The sequence below is a fragment of the Anas platyrhynchos genome, chromosome 34 (genome assembly GCF_047663525.1).
Source record: "Anas platyrhynchos isolate ZD024472 breed Pekin duck chromosome 34, IASCAAS_PekinDuck_T2T, whole genome shotgun sequence".
Classification (NCBI taxonomy): domain Eukaryota; kingdom Metazoa; phylum Chordata; class Aves; order Anseriformes; family Anatidae; genus Anas; species Anas platyrhynchos.
Genome location: NC_092622.1, coordinates 2309992 through 2334486, shown reverse-complemented (window position 1 = coordinate 2334486; position 24495 = coordinate 2309992). Strand labels below are relative to the sequence as shown.

The 24495-nt window shown below is 59.4% G+C and overlaps 1 protein-coding gene across 4 annotated transcripts; it reads left to right on the top strand.

Moving 5' to 3' along the window:
* Positions 1 to 375: 375 nt before the first annotated feature.
* GLI1 (GLI family zinc finger 1) lies at positions 376 to 24204 on the top strand. 4 transcript variants are annotated; one of them, XM_038171557.2, is made up of 12 exons: positions 376 to 567; positions 16280 to 16446; positions 16626 to 16721; positions 17198 to 17393; positions 17652 to 17814; positions 17909 to 18010; positions 18137 to 18277; positions 18904 to 19053; positions 19537 to 19701; positions 20238 to 20486; positions 20667 to 20946; positions 21199 to 24204. In XM_038171557.2, exons 2-12 carry the CDS (start codon positions 16350 to 16352, stop codon positions 23469 to 23471), a joined length of 3912 nt encoding a protein of 1303 aa, XP_038027485.2. In that variant the 5' UTR covers positions 376 to 567; positions 16280 to 16349; the 3' UTR covers positions 23472 to 24204. The 4 variants fall into 4 exon arrangements, with proteins under 4 accessions (XP_038027485.2, XP_071888020.1, XP_027301219.3 ...); XM_072031919.1 differs by lacking the exon at positions 376 to 567 and adding an exon at positions 5232 to 5629 and having other exon boundaries at positions 17912 to 18010; XM_027445418.3 differs by lacking the exon at positions 376 to 567 and adding an exon at positions 5233 to 5629.
* The last annotated feature ends 291 nt before the right edge of the window (positions 24205 to 24495 follow it).

Genomic DNA, 24495 nt, shown 5'->3' with positions numbered 1-24495 from the left:
CCCAGTTCCCCTCTCGTAGCCACCCTAAATGCTAGCCAGTGACCCTGCTCTCAACCCATAGCACCCACTCACAGGGGCTGGTGATGCACAAGTTGGTGGCTGATGGGAGGTCTCCTGTGCAATTCGGGATGGGGGGGCTCCTGGAGTGGAAGGCAGCGCCCCCTGCTCATCCCCCCAGGATCTCACATGGCTAGCCTGGGTCCTTGTTGTGCAAGCACCTGCTCAAAGCTCAGTTTGGGGCTGTTTTATCTGGGAACAAACCCACTTGATCTCCCAGGTTGGCCCTGTGCTGTGCCCTGCAAGTGGACAAAGGGCAGCTTTCATCAGCCAGCCGCAGTGGGCAGCCCCCCAGGCTGTGGGGCAGCATGGCCATGGCCAACGCTCCTCAAAATATCCTCACCCGTGGGAAAGAGCCGACAACCCCTGCGGGATGCTTCAACCCTGCAGGCTCTCCACCAGCCCCAATGGGCTTGCTGCTCACAAGGGGGTGCCCCCCAGTAGTGTCTGTGCTTCCCCAGGAGCACATGCTGCCATACAGATGCCAGGAGAAGCAGATGTGGGCTCCAGGTAAGCGCACGGGGACACACGTGAAGATTTTGAGGTCTCCCTGCTCCCTCCTTGTACCAGTGCTGTGGCTTTAGCTAGCACAGTTGATGGGGGACGCTGTCCCTCAGGGATGCCAGGTGTCCGGTTTTGCTTTGCCAGCAGCACGGTGCCCTCCTCGCAGCCCTGAACGCATGCATCCCTTGGGGGGGGGTGTGGATGCTGACTCACTGACACACTGACACGCTGACCCGCCAGCCCAGAGGCAAGGTGCTGAGCTGGCTGCAGGGGTACCATTAAGGCTTTAATCCTGCTGATCATCTGGCCCTGCTCTGAGCCGCTTTAACTTTCCTAAGCAGGAGGCCAAGATTAACTGTGGGGTGGGGGACACGGCAGGGTTGAGATCTGGTGGCCGAGAGCTGCAGGGGGCACCCAGGTACCCGTCCCTTTCACCAAGGGGGCTCAGCGCTGGTGGCAAAACCGACCAGGGCTTGCGTGGCCACACGAGTCACCCCTGGGGAAGGGGTGGGTGGCTTTGGGCAAGTCCTGAGGAGGAAGGATGTGTAGGGCCATGGAAGTGTGGGCGGGCAGGGCTGGCCCCACGCAGTGCCCAGGCCAGGGTAGGTCTTTCCTGACAGCTTAGCCAGGGTCACTCAGCTCAGAAGCAAAGCTGCTGAGCGGCTTACGCATATTACAAAACTGGCAGGCAGGCAGCGCCTCTCACCTGCACCCACCACCTTGGCCCTATCTCAGGGCTGCTGCTCTGGGACTCAACGCTCCACAGCAGTCCAAGGGCACCCGAAGACCCAGATGGTGGCAAGGGGGCTGGGGGGCAAGAGCGGTGTCCAGGCACTGCCACCTTCCCTTCATGCTGGGACCTCCCTGGGCAGCAGTGCCACCACCGCTCCCCCCTCACTGGGCTGGGGGCAGTGGGCAGGAAAAGGTTTGGGGCCATGCGTGGGCAGTGGAGAGGGAAACTGATGCAAGGAGTGGTCCTTTTATGAGCATGGCTGGGAACTGATGTGTCTCTTGAAGTCTCTCTTTCGTGCTGTCCTCCCCACGTTGTTCCTCTGCTCTGGGGGTCCCATGCAGTCAGTGCGGAGAGCATCTTCCAGAGCTGTGGCCACATGTTGTGCCGGAAAGCTGCTCCTGTGACATGCTGGATACCAGTGCGTGATGACATGCGGGGGCACTGGGAGGACGGGCTAATGCCAAGGAACACAGAGTGCCCACAGTTGGGGTAATCCTGCTAAGAGGCTCTGAGGTCAGGCTGGGAGCATGGCAGAGCTCCCGTCACCTTCGAGGCTTGCACTGGACATGGGCAGCATTGTCCTGGAGAGTGGGACAGAGCTGGCTGCAGCTGGGGACAGCTGAGACCCAGCGCAGAGTAGGAGTGAGGATGTGCCCACCCGACGACATGCCTAGGTCTCATTTCAGGAAAATGAGTACACGTGGGTGCTCTGAGCATGCCGTCCTCCCTGCAGGATGCCTTGGGTCTGGAGCTCCTGAATGGGCTCTCCAGGCAGGGGCTCCACAGCTTTGCACCTTCCCAGCAGGACTAGGGGAAACGGGACAGGGGCAGAGCTGCAGGAGGGAGCAGGGACCCCAGGCACAAGCATGGCTGGGGGGTGGGAGGGATCAACCTGTGTCCCCCCCTGTGCCCTGCTGGCATTTACACACGCTGTCACGTTCTGGCTGGGAGCAGGTGGGCAAAGGCCACTTTCCCTGAAATAGCCTCTTGCACCTAGGGTCAGCGTTGAATCACTGTGGCAACCCGCCGGCACGGTGGGGACTGACCTTCGGTGTAAAAACAAATAGCAAGGGAAAGCAGAGCTGCCAGGTGAGAAATTCACTTCCGTCTCATTGCCCCCACCCCTCTGCAACCCCAGCAGCCCCTGGGTCCTGTTTCTAGCTCTCGCTCAAGCACCCTCATCCCCTCCTCAGTGCAGGCACCACCGCTGTGCAACGCTTCCCTGGTGTGCATCCGGACCTGGCTACGTGCAGACCCCGTGTGCTGGATGAGGCTGAGCTGGGCTGCGCCGTGCTGGGGAAAGGGCCAGCTGCACAGACCTCTTTTGGGACATGGGAGCCATCTGAGGTAGGGGGCAGAATGCTTCGCAGCCCCCCGAGCTGCAACAGCCCTGACTCTCTGCTTGCATCTTTTGCTCCGTGGCGTGAGACTTGACTTTGCCCCTGCAAGGATGTGCAGCCGTGATGGTGACTGGGGGGTGTCTGCAAATGAAAATCACCAACTGGGCACCATCAAGGTGATCTCTGCCCCCACCGGTGTATGTCACCCTCACCCCTCCACCACCGCTACCCCAGGAACAGTCAATGCAGTGGGAAAACTTCTGGGTGATGAACGGGAGGCTCACCTGCAGGCACTGGTGCTGCCTGAACTGCTGCGATGGGGCAGCCAGGCTACGGGCCATGCAACCAGGTGGCCAGGGAAGCTTCTGGGCTGGGAGAAGGCTGGGGGGTGAGCCACAGACGTTGTGGCCAGATGAGGGGGGGGAGACATCACGGCAGCCCTGGGGGGGATTGCTGGCCACCTTGGCAGCTCCCAGGATGGGGAGGCAGGCAGATTTCCAGGTGGGAATGAGGGGTGTATTCTCTGAAGCAGCTGAACAATGCCCACTGCAATGGCTTGGAGGGATGAAAGAGGTCACGGAGCATCGTTGCTGGAGGTGAGGTGATGCCAGGACGCAGCCTGCACCCAGCATCTCTGGGTCTTTGGGCAGAGACACCGGGCACTGCAACCCCTGGGGAGAAAGGCTGGGTTTCCAGCTCTGCCCAGCTGCTCCTCCACAGTGGGACCCTGGTGGGGAGGGTAACGCGGGGGGGCTCTGCAGGCCAGGAGCGCCCCAGCTGCAGCCTCACATATTATGTGAGGCTGCAAAAAAAGGGGAAGAGTGGGGAAATTTGGATACGGATTAAAAAAAAAAATAAAATAAAGGGGGGGGGATTACAAAGTCTCTGGGCTCTGCTGGAGCCAGCAGCCCTCCAAGGCACGTGCCCAGGAGTGTAGTGGGGTCACTGGGCAAAGGCGGACGAGGCTCCTCGGCTGGAAAAAGAGCCCCCCTCGTTGGACTCCCTGCACCTCCAGGTAGGGGTCAGAGGAGCCCCCAGCCCCCCCGTCCTCCGCAGCCCCGTGATGGTCCGGGCACGCAGCCCCTTTCCCTCCAGAGGGCCACCTCTGGAAATGCCACCAGGGGTCGCTGCCCCGCGCCCCCCCCCCGGCCCCAGGTGCTCGGCATGCCCGGGGGGGTGCCCAGCCGTGCCACCCCCCCGGCCACAGCGGTGACCCCAGAGGACGCAGGGCCACAAGTGCTGCTTCCCTGCTCAGCCTCATGCCCTGCGGTGTCCCTGCCACACCACTGCAGCCCCCCCAGACTGCAGAGGACACGGAGACTGCCAAGCGCAGTCCCCCCAAAACCACGCAATTCGGGGTGTCCCCGGCAGCAGAGGAGCTTGCTGCAGTCACAGCTGCCTTTTGGCCTGCTGAGGCTCCCCTGGGGTGAATGGGGCTGCTCCTGTGGGGCTGCAGCTCCGGTGCTGGGGGTGGCAGCGTCCGCGTGGCTGCTGCTGCACCCATGCACCCAGCAGTGCCTGGGCGAGGTGCAATGCTGAGCCCTCGCTGTCCCGCTGGAAGGTGTCGCTTTGAGGTGTCACCCTTCTGTCTGCTCCCTTCCTTGGAGGGTTGACCTCTCCTGGCCGGGCTGATAGGTGTTGGCACCCCGACACGCCGCCTCACCAGGGCCAGGTTGGGCGTTAGGCGTGTTGGCTGCTGGTGCCACGTCCTGCATGTGCATGTGCTCTGTGTGCAGGTGTGTGCTGCGCGTGCAAGCGTGTGTTTATACATGCAAAAGCATGGGGGTGTGCTTCTGTGCACAATGGTGTCCATGCACGTGACCCTCTGCTTGTCCCCAGTGTGCACATCGCAAAGTGCCTGCACAGATGCGTGCAGGTTGAACTTGTGTAGAATCATTGAATAATTAAGGTTGGAAAAGCCCTCCAAGGTCATCTGGTCCAACCATCCCCCTACCACCAACGTTACCCACTAAACCATGTCCCTAAGCACCACCTCCAACTTCTCCGTGAACACCCCCAGAGACAGTGACTCCACCGCCTCCCCGGGCAACCCATCCCAACGCCTGACTGCTCTTTCTGAGAAGAAATGTCTCCTAATTCCCAACCTGGACCTCCCCTGGTGCAACTTGAGGCGCACATGAAGGCACGTGGGTGCACATGCCCTGTGCGTGTGAGCCATGCGTGTGCTCAGCCACACACGCACACCTGCAACTGTGCGTTTGCACTGGCGCACGTGTGTGTGCATGAACTCGCGTGTGCATGGACTCGTGTGCATTGCTGCGCGTGCACGCCGCCGCGTGTACACGCCTGCAACTGTGTGTTTGCACTGGTGCGTGTGTGTGTGTCTGCACCAACTTGCGTGCGCAGACTCATGTGCACACCAACTTGCGTGTGCACAAATTTGCGTGTGCACCAACTTGTGCGTGCATGGATTTGTGTGAGCACGGACTTGTTCGTGCACAGATTCGTGTGTGCACGGACTCGTGTGCACGCACTCGTGTGCATGCAGGGTCCCGGCTTCCCGGGGTGCACGGCCGTGCACGCGCAGGGCCGCCCCGCGAGGCTGTGCTCCTGCGGGGCGCGCCGGGGCCCCGCGCGTGTGCAAGCCCCGTGGCGGGCGCGCGTGCCCCGCGTGCGCGCGTGTGCACGATCCAGCCCGGGTTTTCGGAGTGGCTGGGACCGGCGGCACTCCCGGCCGGGGTCTCCGTCCCGAGCGGGCTCGGCGCCGCCGCCGCCCGACTTGGCGGAGCGGCTCCCCGGAGCCCCGCGACTTTTACCGGGACGCGCCGCCCCCGCGGGGCTCCGGCAACTTGCTCCGGCCAGCCCCGGGAGGAGCGGGAGCGCGGCCGGGGAAGTGCTGGGGAAGGAAGGGGGTAAGGGGGGGCCGCCCCGTCCCGTCCCGAGCCCGGGACCCCCCCTGGATGTGCCGCTGCTCGCCGGCCCCGAGCCGCAGCCGGGAGAAGGGGGAGCGTGGACCGGCGGGGGCCGCTCGGAGGTAGGAGCCGCCGGGGCCGTCGGGGGTGCTGGGGCCGTGGGCTCGGTTCGCTGGAGGTGCCGCGGGACCGGACGGCGCCGGAGATCCCCCGGGGGGACCCCCGCCGGGCTCCCCGCACGGGGTACACCGGGGGCGAGCCGGGGGGGTCGCACCGTGCTGGGAAGCGGCCGGGGCCGAGCCGGGCCGGGCGGTACCGTGCGGCCAGCGGAGCTCCCCGGGCTCGCCGTGCTCCCCAACACGTCCAGGGGAGCTTGCGCCCGCTCCCACGCCCTCACGGCCCCGCCAGGCTTCGTGCACCGGCTGGGAGGGCCCGCTCTGCCCGGCCACCCAAGCTCTGGGTGGCCCGAGGAGGGGACGCGGGGTTCCCGCAGCCCTGGCTGTGGGTGCTCCGCTGCTGCCCGGTCGAGGGTTTTGGGCTGGGAGCAGCGGCCGGGTGGAAGTTTCTGCCCCAGCCCGAGTGACGCAGCAGCTGCGGGAAGGTTCCAGGACGCGCAGGAACCACGAGCGGGGCCACCCGCATCGCTGCCGAGAGCTCCCGGCCAGACACAGCCTTCTTGCCCCGGGTGTGGTGGTGTAAGCGGGGGGTTCCTCCGGACACCTTTTGGGCCTCTGCAGCCCCGGCATGGCAAGGAAGGAGTTGGCTGGCCTGGCCCACGCAGCGCGGGGTGTTCTGGGCGCCTCGGGCAAGGCTCCAAGGGGAGAATTGTCTGGTGCTGAGCCAAGGGGGCGCAGGGGCTCCCCTGGCAGCCTGCCGGGCTGTGTGGGCAGCATCTTGCTGGGGTGAGGCCTGGGGACACCGAAGGAGCCTCCCAGAACTTGCAGCAGAACACCCAGGCCCCGGCACACTTGGCCTTCGGAGCCCTTGTCCCGCAGACCCTGGAGCATCGCTTTTGCCCTCCCTGTGTGGCCCACAGAAGTGGCCAAAGAAGTGTCCTGTGCCCAGGGAAGCCCCTCTGGTTCTGCGGGGAGGGCAGAGCTGCTTTTTCACATCACTTGTGGAGCACCTGGGGTCCTTGTCTGTGCACGTTCGTAATGTCCGTCAGTCCTCCTGAGCATGGACCACTGGTGGCTTCGGTACCCAGAGAGATGGGACTGGGGGCAGGTGTCTTGGGTGGGGGACCTCAGCCCCAAGTCCCCCTGCAGCTAAGGACAGGCCTGAGCTCCGGCGGGTGGCTCCAGGCATCTCTGGTGCCTCACTGGTTGCCAGCCCTTTCGCCCCCCTGCTAAAGGCTCCGGGACCACTGGGTTCAGGCGTCGGCTCCGTGCCAACCCCTGGCTGGGATCAGGAGTCCAGGGCTGGCAGAGGAAGCTGCCCAGGGCTGGGCATGGTGCAGAGGGGTGGGAGGGAACCAACCTCCTCGCCTGCGTGAGAGGCACCTGAGCAGGACATCGTGAGACTTGATCAGCCCAGCCTGCAGCTGAGTGTGAGCAAACTGAACGTGTTTGGGCATAGGGCCACCTTTCTGGGGTTTAAACAGAATTCCCTGCAAGGCTGCCCACGTTTCTCCAAGCCCTCGGTGAGCCGAGGGTTCAGGGATGCTGAAGGCAGAGGAAATGTTTCTCCAGAGAACTGTGTTGTGGTGCCCTGGGTCAGGCCCTGCACACACAGATGGTCCCTAAGCAGAATGGGGGGGACTCAGCGCCACAGCGACAGTCTGAGGGTGGCACCTCTCCTACGAGGATGGAGAGGCAGGCGGCTGGGCCTGAGTGGGACTGGATGTCTGGGGCGTTTGCAATGCCATGTTTGGAGTCTGGAAAACTAGAAGATATTCCAGCCACAGCCAGGATCCTGTGCCCAGTTGTGGGGGCCCCGCAGAAGCAGCTGGACGCCCAGACACCGGAGTTATCCCCCGCCCCGCTTTGTAGGATGTGTGCCCAAACCTGAGCTGATGGATGCAGCTTCCTGAGGGAGGAGAGCACAGGGTTTTGGTGCAGGGGCAGACTGGGGGGGGAAAGGGAGAAGGGAGCAGATGGAAGTTTCTCCTTTGGAAACTCAGACCTGGGAAAACTTTTCCCTGTACGGCTCAGTCTGCTGTCTCCAGCCGAGGCAGGAGCTGCTTCTGTGGTGGACAGGGGATGATGGCAAAGGCACCTACTGTCCTTTCTGTGCTGTTGTGGGTGTCTGAAGCTGGTTTATTGATGCGTGTGTCCCTGCGTTACGCTAGCTGGGTTGGCCCATGCCCTCCCTTGAGCCTTTTCCAGTGCACATAGCATCGATGTCACTCATCAAGGCGAGGGGGTCAGCTGGAGGTTCAGACCCAGGGAAGGATCCACTCCAGATCTCCCTGTGCCTGGCAGGACCCACCAGCTCTGGAGCTCCTGAGGATCCTAGCACCTCTGAAGAGGTGGCACATCCCTAGCAGGACCCCTTGCACACCCTCGTGCGTGTGCCAGCCCAGCTCCCGCTGTGTGCACCGTGCTCTTGAGCTCCCAGCAATGCTCACAAGTGGGCTCCGGAGGCCCTCGGGGCATTTGCTTGTCTCCATCTCCCTGGTTGCTCTGCGGGGAGGGTTGTGTCTCCCCTCCCCGTACCAGGGTCTTTTCTGTCAAAAAGGTGAGCAGAAAATCGGGAGCAGGTTTGGAGTAGAAGGCCACCAGATCCCCGTGGATGGTATAGTTGGAGGGGGGGCAGTGAGCTGTGTTTGGCGGTGCTGGAGCTGGCTGAAATCTCCCCGGAGCAGGGAAGTTTTTGTCTGGGGGTGTGAGTCAGCGTGGACACCTTGTGACGTGCGTTGTCGCGTCGCTGCAGCCTGGGAGGTGGGTGTTGAGCTCAGGCTCGGAGGGGATTTGCAGTTCACTTCTGGAGCGTGCGGAGAGTGGGTGGGTGGGTGGGTGGGCGGGAGCCACGAGGACCCTTCCCGTGCAAAGGAGGGATGCTGTCAGGGACACACTACGTCTCGGGACACCAGCCGCAGGGCTGGGGTGGCTGGCCAGCTCGTGTTCCCTGGCCAATGCGATTCTCCCCACTACTTCAGTGTGCTGTACAAGCGTGTACAGCCTTGCACATCCATACTGGAAGAGGGAATCCTCTAATGCCCAGTAGCTGGTGAGAATGAGGGTTCCTGCACCCAGAGCATTCCCTGCAGCATGTGTGAATCTGTGTCTGCACGCACACCTACGGGTGCATGTATCAAGGGGCCTATTTGTGTATGTATATACCTGTACGTGTGTGCACATTTATCTGCCTGGTCAGGCTCTTGTATCCCTGGGACTGGAGTCTCTTTGTCTGTATGCCTCAGTTTCTCTTGATATCAATCCCAGTGATGTGGTAACTACCAAGGATGCACTGGGTGGGTTCTTGGTAAGGACTGAGAAAAACCCCATCCTACAGAAATCCTTACAGGAGCACGGCAACTGTACCCCTCCTGTCCCCTGTCCTTATGGCACATCAGAACCCTTCAGAAGCTGCAGAATAACAAGGCGAACAGCTGATAAAATAGCTGCCACAGATTGGGAACAAGCAGCAAAAACACAGAGTCAGGTTTCAGCTTTGCTGCATCCGGGTCTGAGGCTGGTGTGTGTGTGTGTGTGCTTCCAGATGTAGTGCAAGCACACATCCATTTCCCACCCCTTCTCGAATTCCTGCCCCTGATCCTGGGGGGGTCTCCTGCTCCAAAGAAGGAGTAACTTCTGCTTCTTAAATGCCCAAGTGCTGAGCTTACTTTACTCCACCGCTCAGCAAGCAGCTTACAGCTTAAAGGGCACTACTGTTGTGTATTTAATGCTTTAATGACTGCTGAAGATGTCCTGGACATCCTCCTGCCCCATTCTGAGGAATCCTGCAGGATGGAATTGTTGGGATGGGAACAAGCTCGATGTGAACTTCACTGGCTGCAGCAGGAGGACAGATGACAGCGTGTCTGAGTATCTGCCCTGTCCTACCTCACCTTGGGAAGGCAAGGTTTCCTGTGCTGCTGCCCCTCTTCTAGGTGTGTCCCTTAGTGCAACGGACAAGCGTTGTGGGCTGTGGGGTGATGCCCTGATGCTATGGGAAGGAGTTGTGCCTGGCAGGGTCTCTTACAGCTATGACTCAGAGCTGGGCTTTTATGGGTCCCACATGTTCAATTTTGCTGTTTCCCTCCAGCACTGGGAAGGGAAGGGGGAAGTATAAAAATTCCTTACAGCAGCTGCTGCCATGTCTGCACCCTCCTCACCCTCACCCCAAAACCTTGGCCCCACCCAGACCCCAGCCCAATGAAGGCAGGGGCCAGGGAAGTGGCTTTATGGGAGCAATTTGCAGGGGTAGTGTGCACTGGGGGCCAAAGCAAACAACATACGAGCCCATGACAATTGCCTGCCTGCCCCAGGACCACCTATCAAGCGTCACTGCTCCTGCCCAGCTTGCTGTGGCTTCCTGACTTGCTCGGCTTGTGGTTGAGGGCCGGTAGCCCCTGTGTTATAGGGGAATGCAGAGCTCAGAGCTCCCACCTGCAGCCTTCCTCTGCTGCCTGCCTGTACCCAGAGACTGGGCAGCCAGGGCTGTACCCCAGCTGGCCTCTCCTCCCAGAGCACACATGTGTTAGCATGTGTTAATGTGTCTGGAGGCACGTCGGAGCATGATCAGGAATGGGTGTGGATGCATGTAGGAGTGAGGGGCTGGATTTTTTGCCCCCACCCCCCCCCCTTGCCCCCTGCACCCCCCGCTGAGACGTGGCGTAGGGGTGGTGGTGTACTGAGGCTTGCATAAGGCTGTGCTGCTGGAGGGATGGGTGGGCTGGGGAGGGACCTCTGGCCCTTTCTGGAAGTGGTGCAAAGGGCAGAGAAGAATTTTGGCATGGGCTGGGGAGTGGGGATGTGTTACGTTTTCTGAAGGCTAGAGAGGGAAAGAGGGAGAAATGAGCCGAGGATGTCCCACGTCTGTCCTGGCACAGATGTCTCTGCCCCTTTCCCTCCACACATGCGTGGCCTTTCCCCAGAGCTGGTTCCTTCTCTGCCTCATCTTCTCCAGGCAAAGGACCACCTTGGAATGAGCTTGGCAGCCCACACCAGCATGGGATCGCGACCCTGCATCGTCCCCTTTCAGACCCCCTGAACCTGAAGCAATGTGCTTTGTGGCAGCTGCGGTCCTGGGCAGATTAGCTGCCCCTTGCAGGGGTGTCTGGGCTCTCCCTAAAGGCCTGGCCTAACCGCGGGGTCGGATGCAGAGCAAGGCAGCTGAGCGGGAGGTCCGCACGTCAGTTTTGCTGGAGACAGAGATGAGAAAGCATGTGGGGCCAGGGGATGCAGCTCCCCCAGTGCAGACAAGCCTGGCCCCAGTTCAGTCCCAGAGCAGGGAAAGGGGGCTTCTTCCAGAAGGGAATTTCGCCCCTTTTGCCCCACTGTCGATGGCATTTGCCCATTCCCAGCAGCGCAGTGGCACATGAAAAGGCTGTGTGGCATGGAGGAGATGCAGTAGCTGGGGAGGAGTGTGTTAACCCTGCCAGATGCTGCCCTGGGAGGCATCTGGGACGTCCCCTTGGTCCTGGACTGCCACTGGCATGAGGGAGCGTTGGTTCCCTGGCAGCCCTCTCTCTCCCAGCCTTGCTGCTGGCTTGTGTGTGCCGCAGCTCGGCCTGGCCCTCTGCCGCGTTCCCCTTCTGTGTCTGCAGAACTGCTCTGGTGGTGGCTCCGTCTGAACTGCTGCCCCAGCGTGGGAGGGCAGATCTTAGGGCAGATCAATGTTTTTCATAAAACCCTCTAGGGTTAAACCAATTGGGCATGTGGCTGACCTTGGGGTCACAAGACAGCGGAGAGGAGGGCTGCAGCGTGCAGGCAAAGGCTCTGTGCCCACCCTGTCCCAGGGCTGGAGCCAACCTCGGCGGGGTGGGACGTCTCCCCCCTCTCCTGGGGCATCTCCGTGCCTGAGGCCCTGCTGCTCTGCTGGAACCCTCTGTCTGCCTCTCTCTGCTCCGGCCCTCCCTTGTTCTCTCACCCAGTGAAAGTTTGGGGTGACTGGGCCTGCAAACACGTGGCGGCTCCCCTTCAGCAGCTGAGTGGTAGCTCAGCTCAGTAGCATTGTGGCTCCCAACACGCGTGGACAGACATGCACAAGCACGTGTGCAAATGTGCGTGCAAACACATCCGTGTGCGAGTGCTTGCACACAAGCACCTCCCTCAACCATACACAGAAACCAAAAATCCCTCCCCACATGTGCAAATGCAGATGGCCGAACCTGTGCGTTCACACAGGCAGCCACACTTCCAGGAGCACAGATGCCCCCACTCATACACACACAGAGCCCTCCCCCAGGCCCCCCACGCTGGGGGCTGTGCTGGGAGGGTTGATGGATTGTGCCACACACAGCTCAGCGCTGCGCTGCTGCTGGTCTATCGGCTGGGATCTCGGCTGCATGGGCTAATCCAGCCCTGACATCACATTCCTCCACAGTGGGACTCCGGGGCTGTTAACCCTGCCAGGGCTGGGCCTGGGACAGGAGATGCTGGGGTCGGTGCTGGGGCGCAGAGGGATGCCCACCACCCTCGTGTGCCGGGTCGGGTGGGAGCCCCCCGCTGTGGCGAGCGGTGCAGGCTGGGCGCCTTCTGAGCCTTGGCGCCCTGCGAGGTGAGAGCTAGGGGGGGTCTGCCCTGCTGTGGGGCTACGGTGGGACACACAACCCTCCTCCTCCTCCTCTTCCTCCCCTCCTCTTGCCGCCAGGTTTCCTAAGGGTGTGTGGTTGCCCTGCCTGTGTCTCTCCCTCCTTCCCCCGGGTCTGCGTCTGCTCCACCACCCATCGGTGCAGGCATCCCGACTGTCATCCTGCGGTGCAAGCTCACCACGTCTCCCCTCCCTCTTTGCTTTTTTCCCCCCTTCTCTGTCTCCTTCCCACCCCCATTCCCCAGTGTCCTCAGCAAACTGGAGCCAGATGACAGATATCAGACGTGTTTGCAGGAAATAAAGAGGGGGGGTGGGTGGTGGTGGCCAGTCCGACCCCCTCCTGCGCGGCGTTTCTGCATCTGGAGCCAGCCTTGCTTCAACTGCTCCTGCTGCTGGCTGTGCTCCTTGTTTTCTTGGCAGAGAGGAGGAGGAATGTGTTTCAGTTTGAGTTTCTTGGCAGGAGGAGACCGAGGGAAGATTCCCCTCAATCCCGGCTGCGCCTGGCTCTCAAATTTATGCCCATAGGCTGCAACTTGGGTGGGCCGTGGCGGTGTGCGGCAGGCGGGGGAGGCGAGCGCGGTGGTGGGGGAGCCGCAGACCGGCGCCTATTGGCTCCCCGCGCCCCCGGCCCCCTCCAGCTTCCCCAGCTTGGGGGCCACCAGGACGCAGGGAGCCCCTGCAGACGGGCTGTGGGGAGCATCCTGCAGCTGGGACCCACGGGCCCCGAGCACTTTCTTCCTTGCGTACCTCCCCCTGTCCCATGCTGGTGCTTAGCAGGGTGAACGGGGGGGATTGGAGAGAGCTGTGCCGCTGCCGTTGTGCCCGCCTGGCACCCGCCTGCCTTAGGTTGCCCCCAGTGGGGAGACCCCAGCCCTTGCCAGGCAGGGTCTGCTCTCCAAAGCCCTCCCTGTTGTCCAGGCTCAGGAAGGAGAGGCTGTCCTGGCATGGCAGGACCATCAGCCTCCTTCTGTACTTAGGGAACGGGGGTGATAGGGACCAGAACCCCACCGAGCCGCTCCTAGTTCTGCATGGTGGGTGCTGCAGGGGAGCAGAGAGGATGGAGCAGAGAGGGTGGGAGCAATGTGGCTTGTGCTGCTCGCCTGCATGTTCCCCATGTGTGGCAGTATGCTTTGTATGCATGTGCTCTGTGTGCCCACACGTTCTGCGCATGCTTATGCAAACCTGTGCACACACGCGTGTTGTCTGTGTGTGCTGTATGTGTGCACATGCAGCTTTGTGTGTGTTCCATTGGACACGTGTTCTCTAGCTCTGTGTGTGCATAAGTACGTGCGCGCTGTGTATTGCTCAGATGCTGTGCGCATGAAGTTTGTGTGTGTTGCAGTCACTCTGCACATGTGCGTACATACGTGTGTGTGTGTGTGCACGTGTGTGCATGCGGGTGCTGAGCCTGGCAGGGGCTGGCGCAGCAGGGTACAGCAGGCTGGACGAGGCTGACAGTGCACAAGGTAGATACCATATCACAGAGGCTATGGGTGAATTAAACTGCTTTCCTGGAAGATGCTCCACAGATAGTGCCCCATCCTGCCGGGCCTCAGGAAGGGAGGAGCACTATAGGTCACGTCAGGCTGCATCCCCAGCCCAGGTGAGTGGGGAGGGGGCTGTAGGCTCATGGCCCAGGGCAGAGCCCACCATTCCATTGCTGCTGCAGCAGGTGGCTGTGCCCATCTGGACAGCCATCGCCCTTCTCCCCTTTGGGCTGGAGTTACTGTGCTATACGGTGGCAACCTGCCTGTTCTCATCCAGAGCAAGGAGCTGGTGGGGTAAGACTATGGATCTGGGGCAACCTGGGGTAGCCCAGGTGATGGTTCTTGGGAGGTGGAGGCAGGAAATATTGGCACCAGACCCACATCAGCTCCCAGCTCCACACAGGGGCTGGCTTGAGGAGGTCTCTTGAGTCCCCACTGCTCTAAATTGTACCAGAAGGAGGCAAAGTGGTCCCCAGCACTTCAGCTTGTCTCCCCAGCCTCAGGAGCTCCCAGAGGTGCCAGGAGGGATCCAGGACAGTTGTATCCCATATGAGACCCGAGTGTTCTTCCATGCAGGCAGAAGTCCAGAGACAAAGGTAGCACAGGTCTGCATGTGTATGTATGTGTATATACTTATATGCATATGTGTTTGCAGTTATGTGTGAACACACTCATGTGTGCAGGTATCATGTGTGTAAGCATACATAGTATGTATGCTTATACACGGATACATGTAAACGTGTGTTTGTGCACCTGTGACTATCTGCGTGCATGCACAAAGTGCTGGGGGCATCTGGGAGTCAAATTTTAATGAGGGACCTGTGAGCCCTCCCTTTGTTTAATGCTGTGGCTGGGGTAGGGGCAGCATGGGGGGTGTCCCCTAGAGCTAATCCCCCAGTCTTTGCTGCAAGGCCTGGGTCCAGCAGGCAGGTGAGAGGCCCTCCCTCTTTCCACCTCACCTTCCTTTCCTACTCATCTCTTTCCCTTTCCTGCCCCCAGCACCACCACCACCTTCCTGGGTACTCCCGCCCTCTATGCCTGCCCCGCTGCTCCCCCCCCCCTCCATTCTTCCTGGCTGACACTCTCACAAAGCCCCGAGACAAGCTTTCAAAGGGGCAACTCATGCGGAAGAATTGCTGCCCCCCTCACCCCCCGCATGCTCCAAATGCAACCCAGCACTTTCCCAGCAGGGTGAGGGGCTCCCACTCCCCCAGACCCCTTGTTTGGGGCAATTCCCTTGGTCTCTCAAAGGGGGAGGCTGAGGATGCAGGAAGCCTTGTTCCCGGTGCCACCCACGAGTGCCTCTTCCTTCCAGAGCTTCTGTCCTTCATGCAAGCCCACGGGGGTCTTGGGGCAGGACGGGGACCATGGTTAGGGATGGAGCTTTGGGCTGGGATCAGGGTGTAGAGGCCGAGGCCATGGGTGGAGGTCTGACTGCCGGCAGGGCCAGGCGGGGAGGCAGGTGGAAATGAGACCTGGGCACCAGGCAGGGAGACCCACAAGCAGGGATGCAATAGTGGGCTGGGCTGAGCCCTGTAGGCAGGGGTGGGATACGTGGGTGGGACAGGGCAGGGTTTTGACCTGCAGGCAGGGTGTGGACCCGCTGGCAAGGCAGGGCTGGGTGTAACCTGCAGATATGGCAGGGACCCATGAGCAGGGAAGAGCAGGATGCCAGCTCAGGTCCTTTGGCCAAGAATGGCTTTACCCATCTGTGCCTTAGTTTCCTGTTTTGGCAGTTAGGGCTTGCAATTTTTACATCTATATGCGAGTTTGGCTGTGGATGTTTGTGCAGGTGTCTGGGTGCACAGACGTGTATTTCATCCCTTCTGCAATGGGCACTGTGCAGGCCTCAGGATGCTTGCTCGGACAGGATGCTCTTCGTACAGCACCAAGCATGAGGCCACCTTGCTAATTCAGTAACTGGGAATCCTTGTGATGTGGGATGGCCACAGGGCACCCTGTGGCAGTATCACTGCTTGTGCCGAGCTGTCAAGGGTGGCCTTGTACTGGCCAATGCACCGATTCTGTCAAGACAGTCTGAGAGAATTGGTGTTGTTCAGCCTGGAGAAGAGAAGGCTTTGAGGAGGCCTTATAGCAACCTTCCAGTACATAAAGGGGGGTACAGAAAAGCTGGGGAGGGACCCCTTTATTGTGGAATGTAGTGATAAGACGAAGTAATGGCTTTAAATTAAAAGAGCAGCACCCCCAGGCCCCAGGACATCCTTTTGCCTTTGGCTGGGTACACAGATCTGTGTCAGGACCTGGGGAAGTGGTGGGATAGCAGTGGTGATCGCTGTGTGCCCCAGGCAGGTGGGTGCGGGGCCATGGCAGGGAGACTTCAGCCCGTGGGCAGGTTGCAGGTGGCCGTGGGCTGTGGGGAGACAGGGGCATGGGCCCCGGGAGGCTACAGCCATGGCAGGATGTGGCTGGTGGTCCTACTGCCATGGCTGTGCGGCACGGCAGCGTCCCCTGCCAGGCACAAGTCTGCTCCAGCTGCCACACGGAGCCCACCAGGGTGCAGGCTGCGGGGCACTTGGAGGTGCAGGGCTTGTGGTTAGGGGGCCATCTGCCCACCGTTGTCCTCCTCAGGCCCTGACCGGCGCCAGCCCCTCGGTGAGGACCAGATGTGCTCCTGAGCCTGGCCAGGCCCCATTGCGACATGTTCAACCCTGTCAACTCCCCAACCAACGGCTACGCTGAGCGCTGCTGCCTGCGCCCACTCCACGGACTGGCCACGGGTGCCCCAGGGCCGCAAGGTCGGTTGCAGCTCCCTCATCCTGGCCAGTGGCTGGGCCTGGGCAGTGCCTGGCATGAGCACGAGGGGCACCTGCCTTCAGTTTCAGTCTTTGGGTTCAGGGACACTCCAGGGATTTCCTTTTCCCCTTGTGCCCTCCATCCTAATACATCTTCCTGTCTGTCTTCTCCTTTCGACCAGGACTTGATTTCCCCTTATGCCACCAGTCAAACCTCATGAGTGGTCACCATGGCTATGGGCTGGTGCCAGGAACCGAGCACCCAGGTGGTGGTGATGGTAAGTTTCTCATCTAGGGGGGTGTGGGACAGGTAGAGGTTTAACAATGAGTTTACCAGGAGTGCAGATGTGTGTGCTGAAAGGGTCAGACAGTGTTGGGGGCAGTGATTACAGAGGAAGAGGCTGCTGGGGCTTAACGTACCTTTCCTGGAACAGTGGCATCTGTGTGAACAGGAAAATTTGTGATGGCTCGTACAGGGGCAGGTGTTGGCCAAGGGGATCAGGTGCTTTTCTTAGTGTGGTATTGGTTATAGAAGGGAGTAGGTGTGTGTCAAGGGTTTCAGGTACCCCCGAGGAACATTGATGTGCTAGGTAGGGAGGGGGGATACTTTTGTGCTTTGTCGCAATCTAGAGCCAGCAACACTCAGGGGACTCCTCCAGTCTCCAAAGAACCGTGCTTGTGTCCTTGGGGGTGACTTCAGCCTTCTAGGACCCATGCTAAGAGGATTGCCCCCCCCTCTCTGCTGCCGTCCCAGGCTCATGGTTCTCAACAACCCGCGGTGCAGGCAAGCTGGGCAAGAAGCGGACACTGTCCATCTCACCCCTGTCAGACTCTAGTGTTGACCTGCAGACGGTAATCCGCACCTCACCCAACTCCCTCGTTGCGTTCATCAACTCCCGTTGTGCCTCCACCAGCAGCTCCTATGGCCACCTCTCCATCAGCACCATCAGGTGGGCACCAGAGTTAACCCTGTTGGCACACACACAGCCTCTCAGTATGGGAGCCTGAATGCTGATGCCCAGTTTGGGGAGTCCATGGGACCAGGGCCAAAGAAGGTGGGAACAGTTAGCCCAGAGTGGGAGGGCAAGGGGAACTGGTGGGATAGTGCAGGACTGGCTGGGAGCTCAGACACCTTGGATCCTTGTCTCAAAAGGACTAAATTTCTCTCCTCTGCTGGTGCCATCTGCTCATCATCTTGCTTTTTGCAGTCCATCACTGGGGTACCAGAGTCCACCAGGGCAGCCAAAGGGCCAAGGGCATCTGTTCAGCCACACACCCCCCCTGCCACCATGTGCCTCCCACGAACACCTCTCCAGCCGCCCAGGGCTCCTGCACCATGTGCCAACTCGTGGGACCCTCAAACACTGCCAGGTAAGCGGTCCCCAGGGGATGCCATGCATCCTGTGTAAGGTAGCCAGTGGGCATCCCAGTGCTGACTGCTTTCCAATTTCCCCCATTATGGCAGCAGCTAAAGTTGGAGAGGAGCCTGAGTAGTCCTCTGACAGCCAAACACCCAGAGGAGAGATCCGAAGGTGACATCTCCAGCCCAGCCTCCATAGGCACCCAGGTACTCCCCAGGCCTTGGGAACCCCCTACCTCCCAAGGGGTCTACACTCTTCCTCCGTGCCACTCCCAGTAACAGGGAACACAGAGAGTCATGTCTGTGAGTGCTCACCTGGCTCTGTACCCCCAGGACCCCTTGTTGGGGATGCTTGATGTGCGGGAAGATCTGGAGAAAGAGGATGGGAAACCTGAGTCCGAGACTGTCTATGAAACCAATTGCTACTGGGATGGCTGTGCCAAAGAATTTGACACTCAGGAGCAGCTGGTGCATGTGAGTTAGGTCCTGCCTGGGCATCCCCTGTCCCAGAACCTGTGCCTAGGCTACTGGCTGCTGTCCCACTGTGTCAACCCATCACTCCTTCTCAGACTGTCCTATGCTGGGACAACCCTCCCCCCCCCAGCCCCCACCACCTCAAGAACTCACCACACAAGTGAGTGGTGGAAGTTGCTTCTAGGGAGGGAGGGAGATGCAGCCTCCTCTTCCCTGTGGGCAAGTTTTTCATGGTCCTCCCATACCCTAGGGTAAACAACTGGTCTGGCCTTCCTCACCCCTGGGTTAGCTCTTCTGAACTACTAGTGCAGCCAGACTTCCTCCTTTGCTCTCTGTGTCTCCCTCCAGACAGTCCAAATCTCCTAGATCACCTTGACCACCCCTTCTCACCATCTTGACCCCTATGTCTTGTCTTGGTCCGCCCAAAATAGCCCCCATCTCCAGTATCCCCTACCTCCTTCAGACAGCATCTGACCATTCTGTATTCCTGTAGTGTCTTGAGTCTCCACCAGCCACCCCAGTCCCTCTATATCACATTTCTCTCGTGATACTCTCTTAAGATATCTGTATCCCCCTGACCCTTCATGCCCTCCCCAGCACCCCTAGTGATTCCCTTCTCTCCCCAGCACATCAACAACGAGCATATCCATGGAGAGAAGAAAGAGTTTGTATGCCACTGGGCAGCATGTTCCCGGGAGCAGAGGCCCTTCAAGGCTCAGTACATGTTGGTGGTACACATGCGACGTCACACAGGCGAGAAACCTCACAAGTGCACGGTGAGATGGAACGGGCCTTTGCAAAGCCTGGGCTAAGCTGTGGTGCAAAGCTCAGGGCAGGGTGCAGGCTGGCCTGAGTTGGTCTATGGTATTGAGGGGGATATGTGGTGGGGAAAATGAGGTGGGATGGACAGGGTGGTCAGGAGCATGGTAGGACGTGATAGAATATGTTTCATGTGTGGCAGGCCAGAGCCCCTGTGATCAATGGCATGGCACAGATGCAAATGAGATAAAGGGGAATTTAACAGGTTGGGTACACCATGGGTAAGTGGCCGGTGCATAGCGAGGTGGCCTGACATAGGCCAGAAGGGTAAAGGGCTGTGCAGTGGCCTCAGGACATACACCTGCAGGAGTGCAGGTGTGTTATGTGTGGGAGGTGTGGTAAGTGTCTGGCAGGTGTGCTGTGGGCATGGAGTATGGGGGTGACGTGGTACTGGGTCTGTTGAAGGTGTGTGGCATGTTTTCCTTTGCTTGCCTGCACAGTTCGAGGGCTGCAACAAAGCCTACTCACGCCTGGAAAACCTCAAGACGCATCTGCGCTCACACACGGGCGAGAAACCTTATGTGTGTGAACACGAGGGTTGTAACAAGGCCTTCTCCAATGCTTCTGACCGAGCCAAACATCAAAACCGCACCCACTCCAACGAGGTACAAAGCCATCTGTGTCTCTTTGCACCCCTTGGGGCTCCCCTTGTGCCACCCTATTAGTCCTGTACCTTGCATCCCTGTTTTTTTTTTTTTTCTCTGTGCCCCAACTCCCTCCTTGCCCACTCTAATAAAGTATGCACCCCCTGTTCCCTTCCTACCTCACTTGCACTCCCACCAGCGTCCCTCTGCCCTTGCCCTACTTCTGTGGAGCACCGTCCTTGTATCCTTCCTCAGAGCTTCTTATGACCTCTTCCAAGGTTCTCCTGTAGCACCTGACATGCCCCCCTCCAAGGAGATTCAACTTCTTTGACAAATTCCCACCCTATTTTCCTTCAGCTCTCAGGTCTACTGGAGGGACTGGGAGGAGTCTCTGGTATATAGAATTAGAATAGAATAGAATAGAATAGAACAGAACAGAACAGAACAGAACAGAACAGAACAGAACAGAACAGTTCAGTGGGAAGGGACCTACTAGTGCTCCAGTCCAGCTGAGTTAACACCCTCACTCCACCATGCCTACCTTTCTTCTCTGATAGAAGCCCTATGTGTGCAAGATCCCGGGCTGCACCAAGCGCTACACAGACCCCAGTTCCCTGCGCAAACATGTGAAGACGGTGCACGGCCCCGATGCCCATGTCACTAAGAAGCACCGAGGTGATGTGGTGCCAGGCCGTGTACTGCCAGCTCCCAGTGGCCCCCCAGACATGAAGCAGGAGAGAGACACAAATGGCCCCACTGAGGCCCGGAAGGATGACAGCAAGCTCTTGGTGCCTGACTTGGCCTCGGTAAGGAGCTGGGGATGTGGTGATGGAGGGAGGCCTGGCCAGCACTGTTGGAGGAGTCAGTTTGCATGGTAGGGAAGACATCTCCAGATCTGGCAGGGTGGGGGTTTCCAATCTGCATTAAGTTTGTAGTGGATATCTGACTCCCCTTTTTCCTCGGTTAATGTCGTGGGTCCCCCCCAGAAGCCGCAGCCCAGCCCAGGTGGGCAGTCATCATGCAGCAGTGACCACTCCCCTCTCGGCAGCACCACCAACAATGACAGTGGGGTGGAGATGACGGGCAATGCAGGCGGAAGCTACGAGGATCTGTCCACACTGGAGGATGTGGTGCCTGGTGAGACCATGGGCACCTCAGGGCTCATGGCCCTCCACAAGCTGGAGAATCTTCGCATTGACAAACTGAAGCAGATGAGGAAACCATCAGCTACCAAGGGCCTGAATTTGCCAGTCATCTCGGGAGCCGGTGAGACTGGGGTTCCCTCCCACCTGGATGTGAGCACTGTGTTGAGGGAGGTCTGCTTTGCAACCAGAGAGGTGGTAGACCCTCACATCTGGGGCTCTGCCCCATCCTTTACCCTTCTTTACTGCTACCATTTGAATCCACCTCCCATCCTAGCAGGCACTAAGCATGGAAGAGGCCATATCCTAGTACTGGAGATGGCTGCCTGTTCCTCCTCTGGGTTCCCTGCTCTAACTCCTCCTCTTCTCTTTTCAGGCCTGCCTGGGGAGGTGCCTGGGATCTCTGCGCCACCACCAGCTGCCTCGCACCGCCGCATCACAGAGCTGTCAGCATCAGAGATGGGCATGCCGCTGAACGAGCGCCGGAGCAGTGCCACCAGTACTGTGAGCTCAGCCTACACCGTCAGCCGGCGCTCTTCTGTGGCGTCCCCATATCTGGCTGGACCATGTCTGGGTGGTGAGGCAGGGACAATGCCTGGTGGGGCATGCCTGGCAAATGGCTATGACCCCATCTCTCCAGATGAGTCACGACGCTCCAGCGATGCCAGTCACTGTGGAGGGTTGCCAGGCGTGGGCAGCCTCACGCCAGCCCAGCGCTATCGTCTCAAAGCCAAATATGCCGCAGCCACAGGTGCCCCCCCGCCAACCCCGCTGCCCAGCATGGAGCGGGTGGGCATGGGTGGCCACAGCAGCTTACCTGGGGACTACCTCAAGCCAACAGTGCCCCCCTTCCTCATGAATGGTTTGCTGAGAAGACATGGTTCCAATGACTACCCTGGCTATGCAGGCAGCGTTCACCCTCACCTGGTGCCTGGGAATGGTGTGCGGCGGGCCAGTGACCCTGCCCGGACAGCAGCCAACCCTCATGCTGTACCCAAGGTGCATCGTTTTAAGAGCATGGGTAACGTGAATGTGTCAGGGGCAGGCAGAGCTGTCCTGCAGCCCTTGGGTGGTTCTGATGCTAACCTTCAGCGCTATGTCTTCTCTCCACACCCGCCCAGCATCAGTGAAAATGTCTTCCTGGAGAGTGTAAGCATTGAGGGCCCTGGCCCAGGCACAGAGTCTGGCTTGCTAGAAATGGATGAGTATTCGAACTACCTGGAGGAAAGCTTCCCATGCCAGGGGACAGGTGTGGAGCTCCAGTGTGAAGGCCTGTATGGCAGTGCTCAGCGGACCATGGGGGGTATGCAACTGAACCCAGGTGGGCATGGGGTTATGGAGGAGGGATTGCTTCAGTCTGAGTTCTCCCTCCCTCAGTGCCAGATGAACCAGCATTTTTCAAGCATGCGTGCTGGCAGTGGGACCGTGTCAGCTCCTTGGGAGGAACCTCACCAAGGCAATCTGGAGATGAGTTCCGGGCAGCCAAGTGTGAGTGCCTCTGCTACTGCCATGTCTGGGGCACACTGTCACCATCAAAGTACTCAGTACCCACTACCCAGTTCTTGTGTGCAGCAACCCAAACTTGTGAGCTCGTGTCAGGACAGTGGATTTTCTGAGGGGCACCGGCTTAACCGACTGCAGATCAAATCGGAGCAGTGTTACTCATCACCTGCCCCACCGCTTGGTCCTTGCCAGAACGTCAAGCCTACTGCGCCCATACAGCCTCCTGTGTCATTTGGCCAAGCCATGAATGCAGTATCCAGTGGTTATCGGTCTGAGGAACGGGCACCTGTCAGCTACATGGGCATGTTGAGCCCGGGGGGTAGAAGAGCCCACACCCCCACCTTGCAGGCCAAAGAAGTGATGGTCCGTAGCTATGTGCAGGCCCAGCAGGCTCTGATGTGGGGTGAACAGTTACCCTCCAAGGGAGGGGAGGCTGGCATGGGGGTGGGCAGTGAACCTGGGCAGTACCATGCTATGCAAGCACCACTGTACCTCAGCCCCAAATACTCTGGTTACCAAGCCAAACCAGATCACCTGCAGGGTCTGGCAGAGACCCACCACCTCATAAACCCCCAGTGCTTCAACCCTGAGATGGTGCCACACCCACCTGGTGGCCCAAAACCACCAGGTCACCAAAACAGCCTCAACTATGTAGGTAATCTGGCTGAGCCAAATCATTCCTATGAGGGAGTGGAAGCCAGCTCCCGGCGAGTGCTTCGCTTGCCCCCTGTCCGCCCCACACCTGAAGGGCCCAACAATACCCTGCCATATTACCCAGGCCAGGACACACACCTGCAGGTGGGCAAAGGTGGGCATAAGCTGCTGGATCAAACAGCAGCAAGCTGTGGGGGTCCTGGGCATTACGGTGGGAGTTCAGAAAGCCTCAAAGGTAGCTCATATTACTACCTAGATTCAGGGGAGCAGGTGTCCAACAGCCTGGACTCGCTGGACCTGGAGAACACGCACCTTGACTTTGCTGCCATTGTGGAGGATTCAGAGACACCTGCACTGCTGCCTGGATCCCCAAGCCCTGCTGGTGGCCTCCTGCTTCCATCATCTGGTGGTGCCAACATGGCTGTGGGTGACATGAGCTCTATGTTGAGCACTCTGGCAGGGGAGAGCCATTTCCTCAACTCCCTGTCCTAACTAGGAGGTACCAATCGTCAGGTGGGCATGTCTGCAACAAGGGGGCCCAAACTGCATTTGGGTAGAGGGCATGGAATCCGTCCAGTGCCTCAGGTTTATGACTGGGGGTTAGGGTGGGGAAGTAGGGAGAAACACCCCCTCCAGTCTTTCCCTTGTCAGGTCTGTGGGTGTAAGGCACAGGGGAGGGATGTTGCTGGGTCCCAGACACAGCTGCAACCCTGATCATGTCAGTCACCTCTGGAGTTGGGGAACTGTTTTTACTGAGTCCTTTTATTTCAGTTCCACCTTTCTCTGCATCTGCTGGCCCTCTGGATAAAGCGGTCCTGTGCAGTCATAACATTGAAACCAAAGAGTTCCATGCTTCCCATCCCTGCAGGCAGCCCCCCTCCATATGTTCCCATTGCCCCCTTATATCCCCATCTTTTTGTGACTCCCCCTCCACCCCCTCTTGCTTGGCAAGTTCCCCTCCCTCCCCTCGTCCCCCCCCTTCTCCTGTCTTGCTCAAAGATGGGAGAAGCGGCAGGCAATTCATCATAAGGATGGGGCGTATGTGTGTGTATGTGGGGGGGAAGGGGATGGGCTCAGGATGCCTGGTGCTGCCTGTGCCACTCTGTACATAGTGTGCATATGTGTATGTCTTTGTCTCCCCTGTGGGTATTATCCCATTTTTTCTTTTGTTTGAAAAACAGCAGTTCCCTCTGTCCCCATTAAACCCTTTCTCAGGGGAGCGTGAGATGTGTGCCTCTTTATCCCTGCAGTCAGGCTCCAAGCTTGACCCATGTGCTAGGTGCTTTACAGCTCTCTCCGGCACCCCTTTCCCTCTGCTGGGACCACAACCAATTTGTACCAAGGCCTGGAGAAGCCTTTTGGAGTGGGGTTCCAGCCATAGTGTGTGCTGCACAGGCCACCCACACAGCAGTTCTCACTGCAGGGTTGCGGGGAGGACAGGGCAGTGCTGCTCTCAGTTACACACCTGTCGGCATCGTGCAAAAGCACCAGCAGAAGCACACCAAGACCCATACAC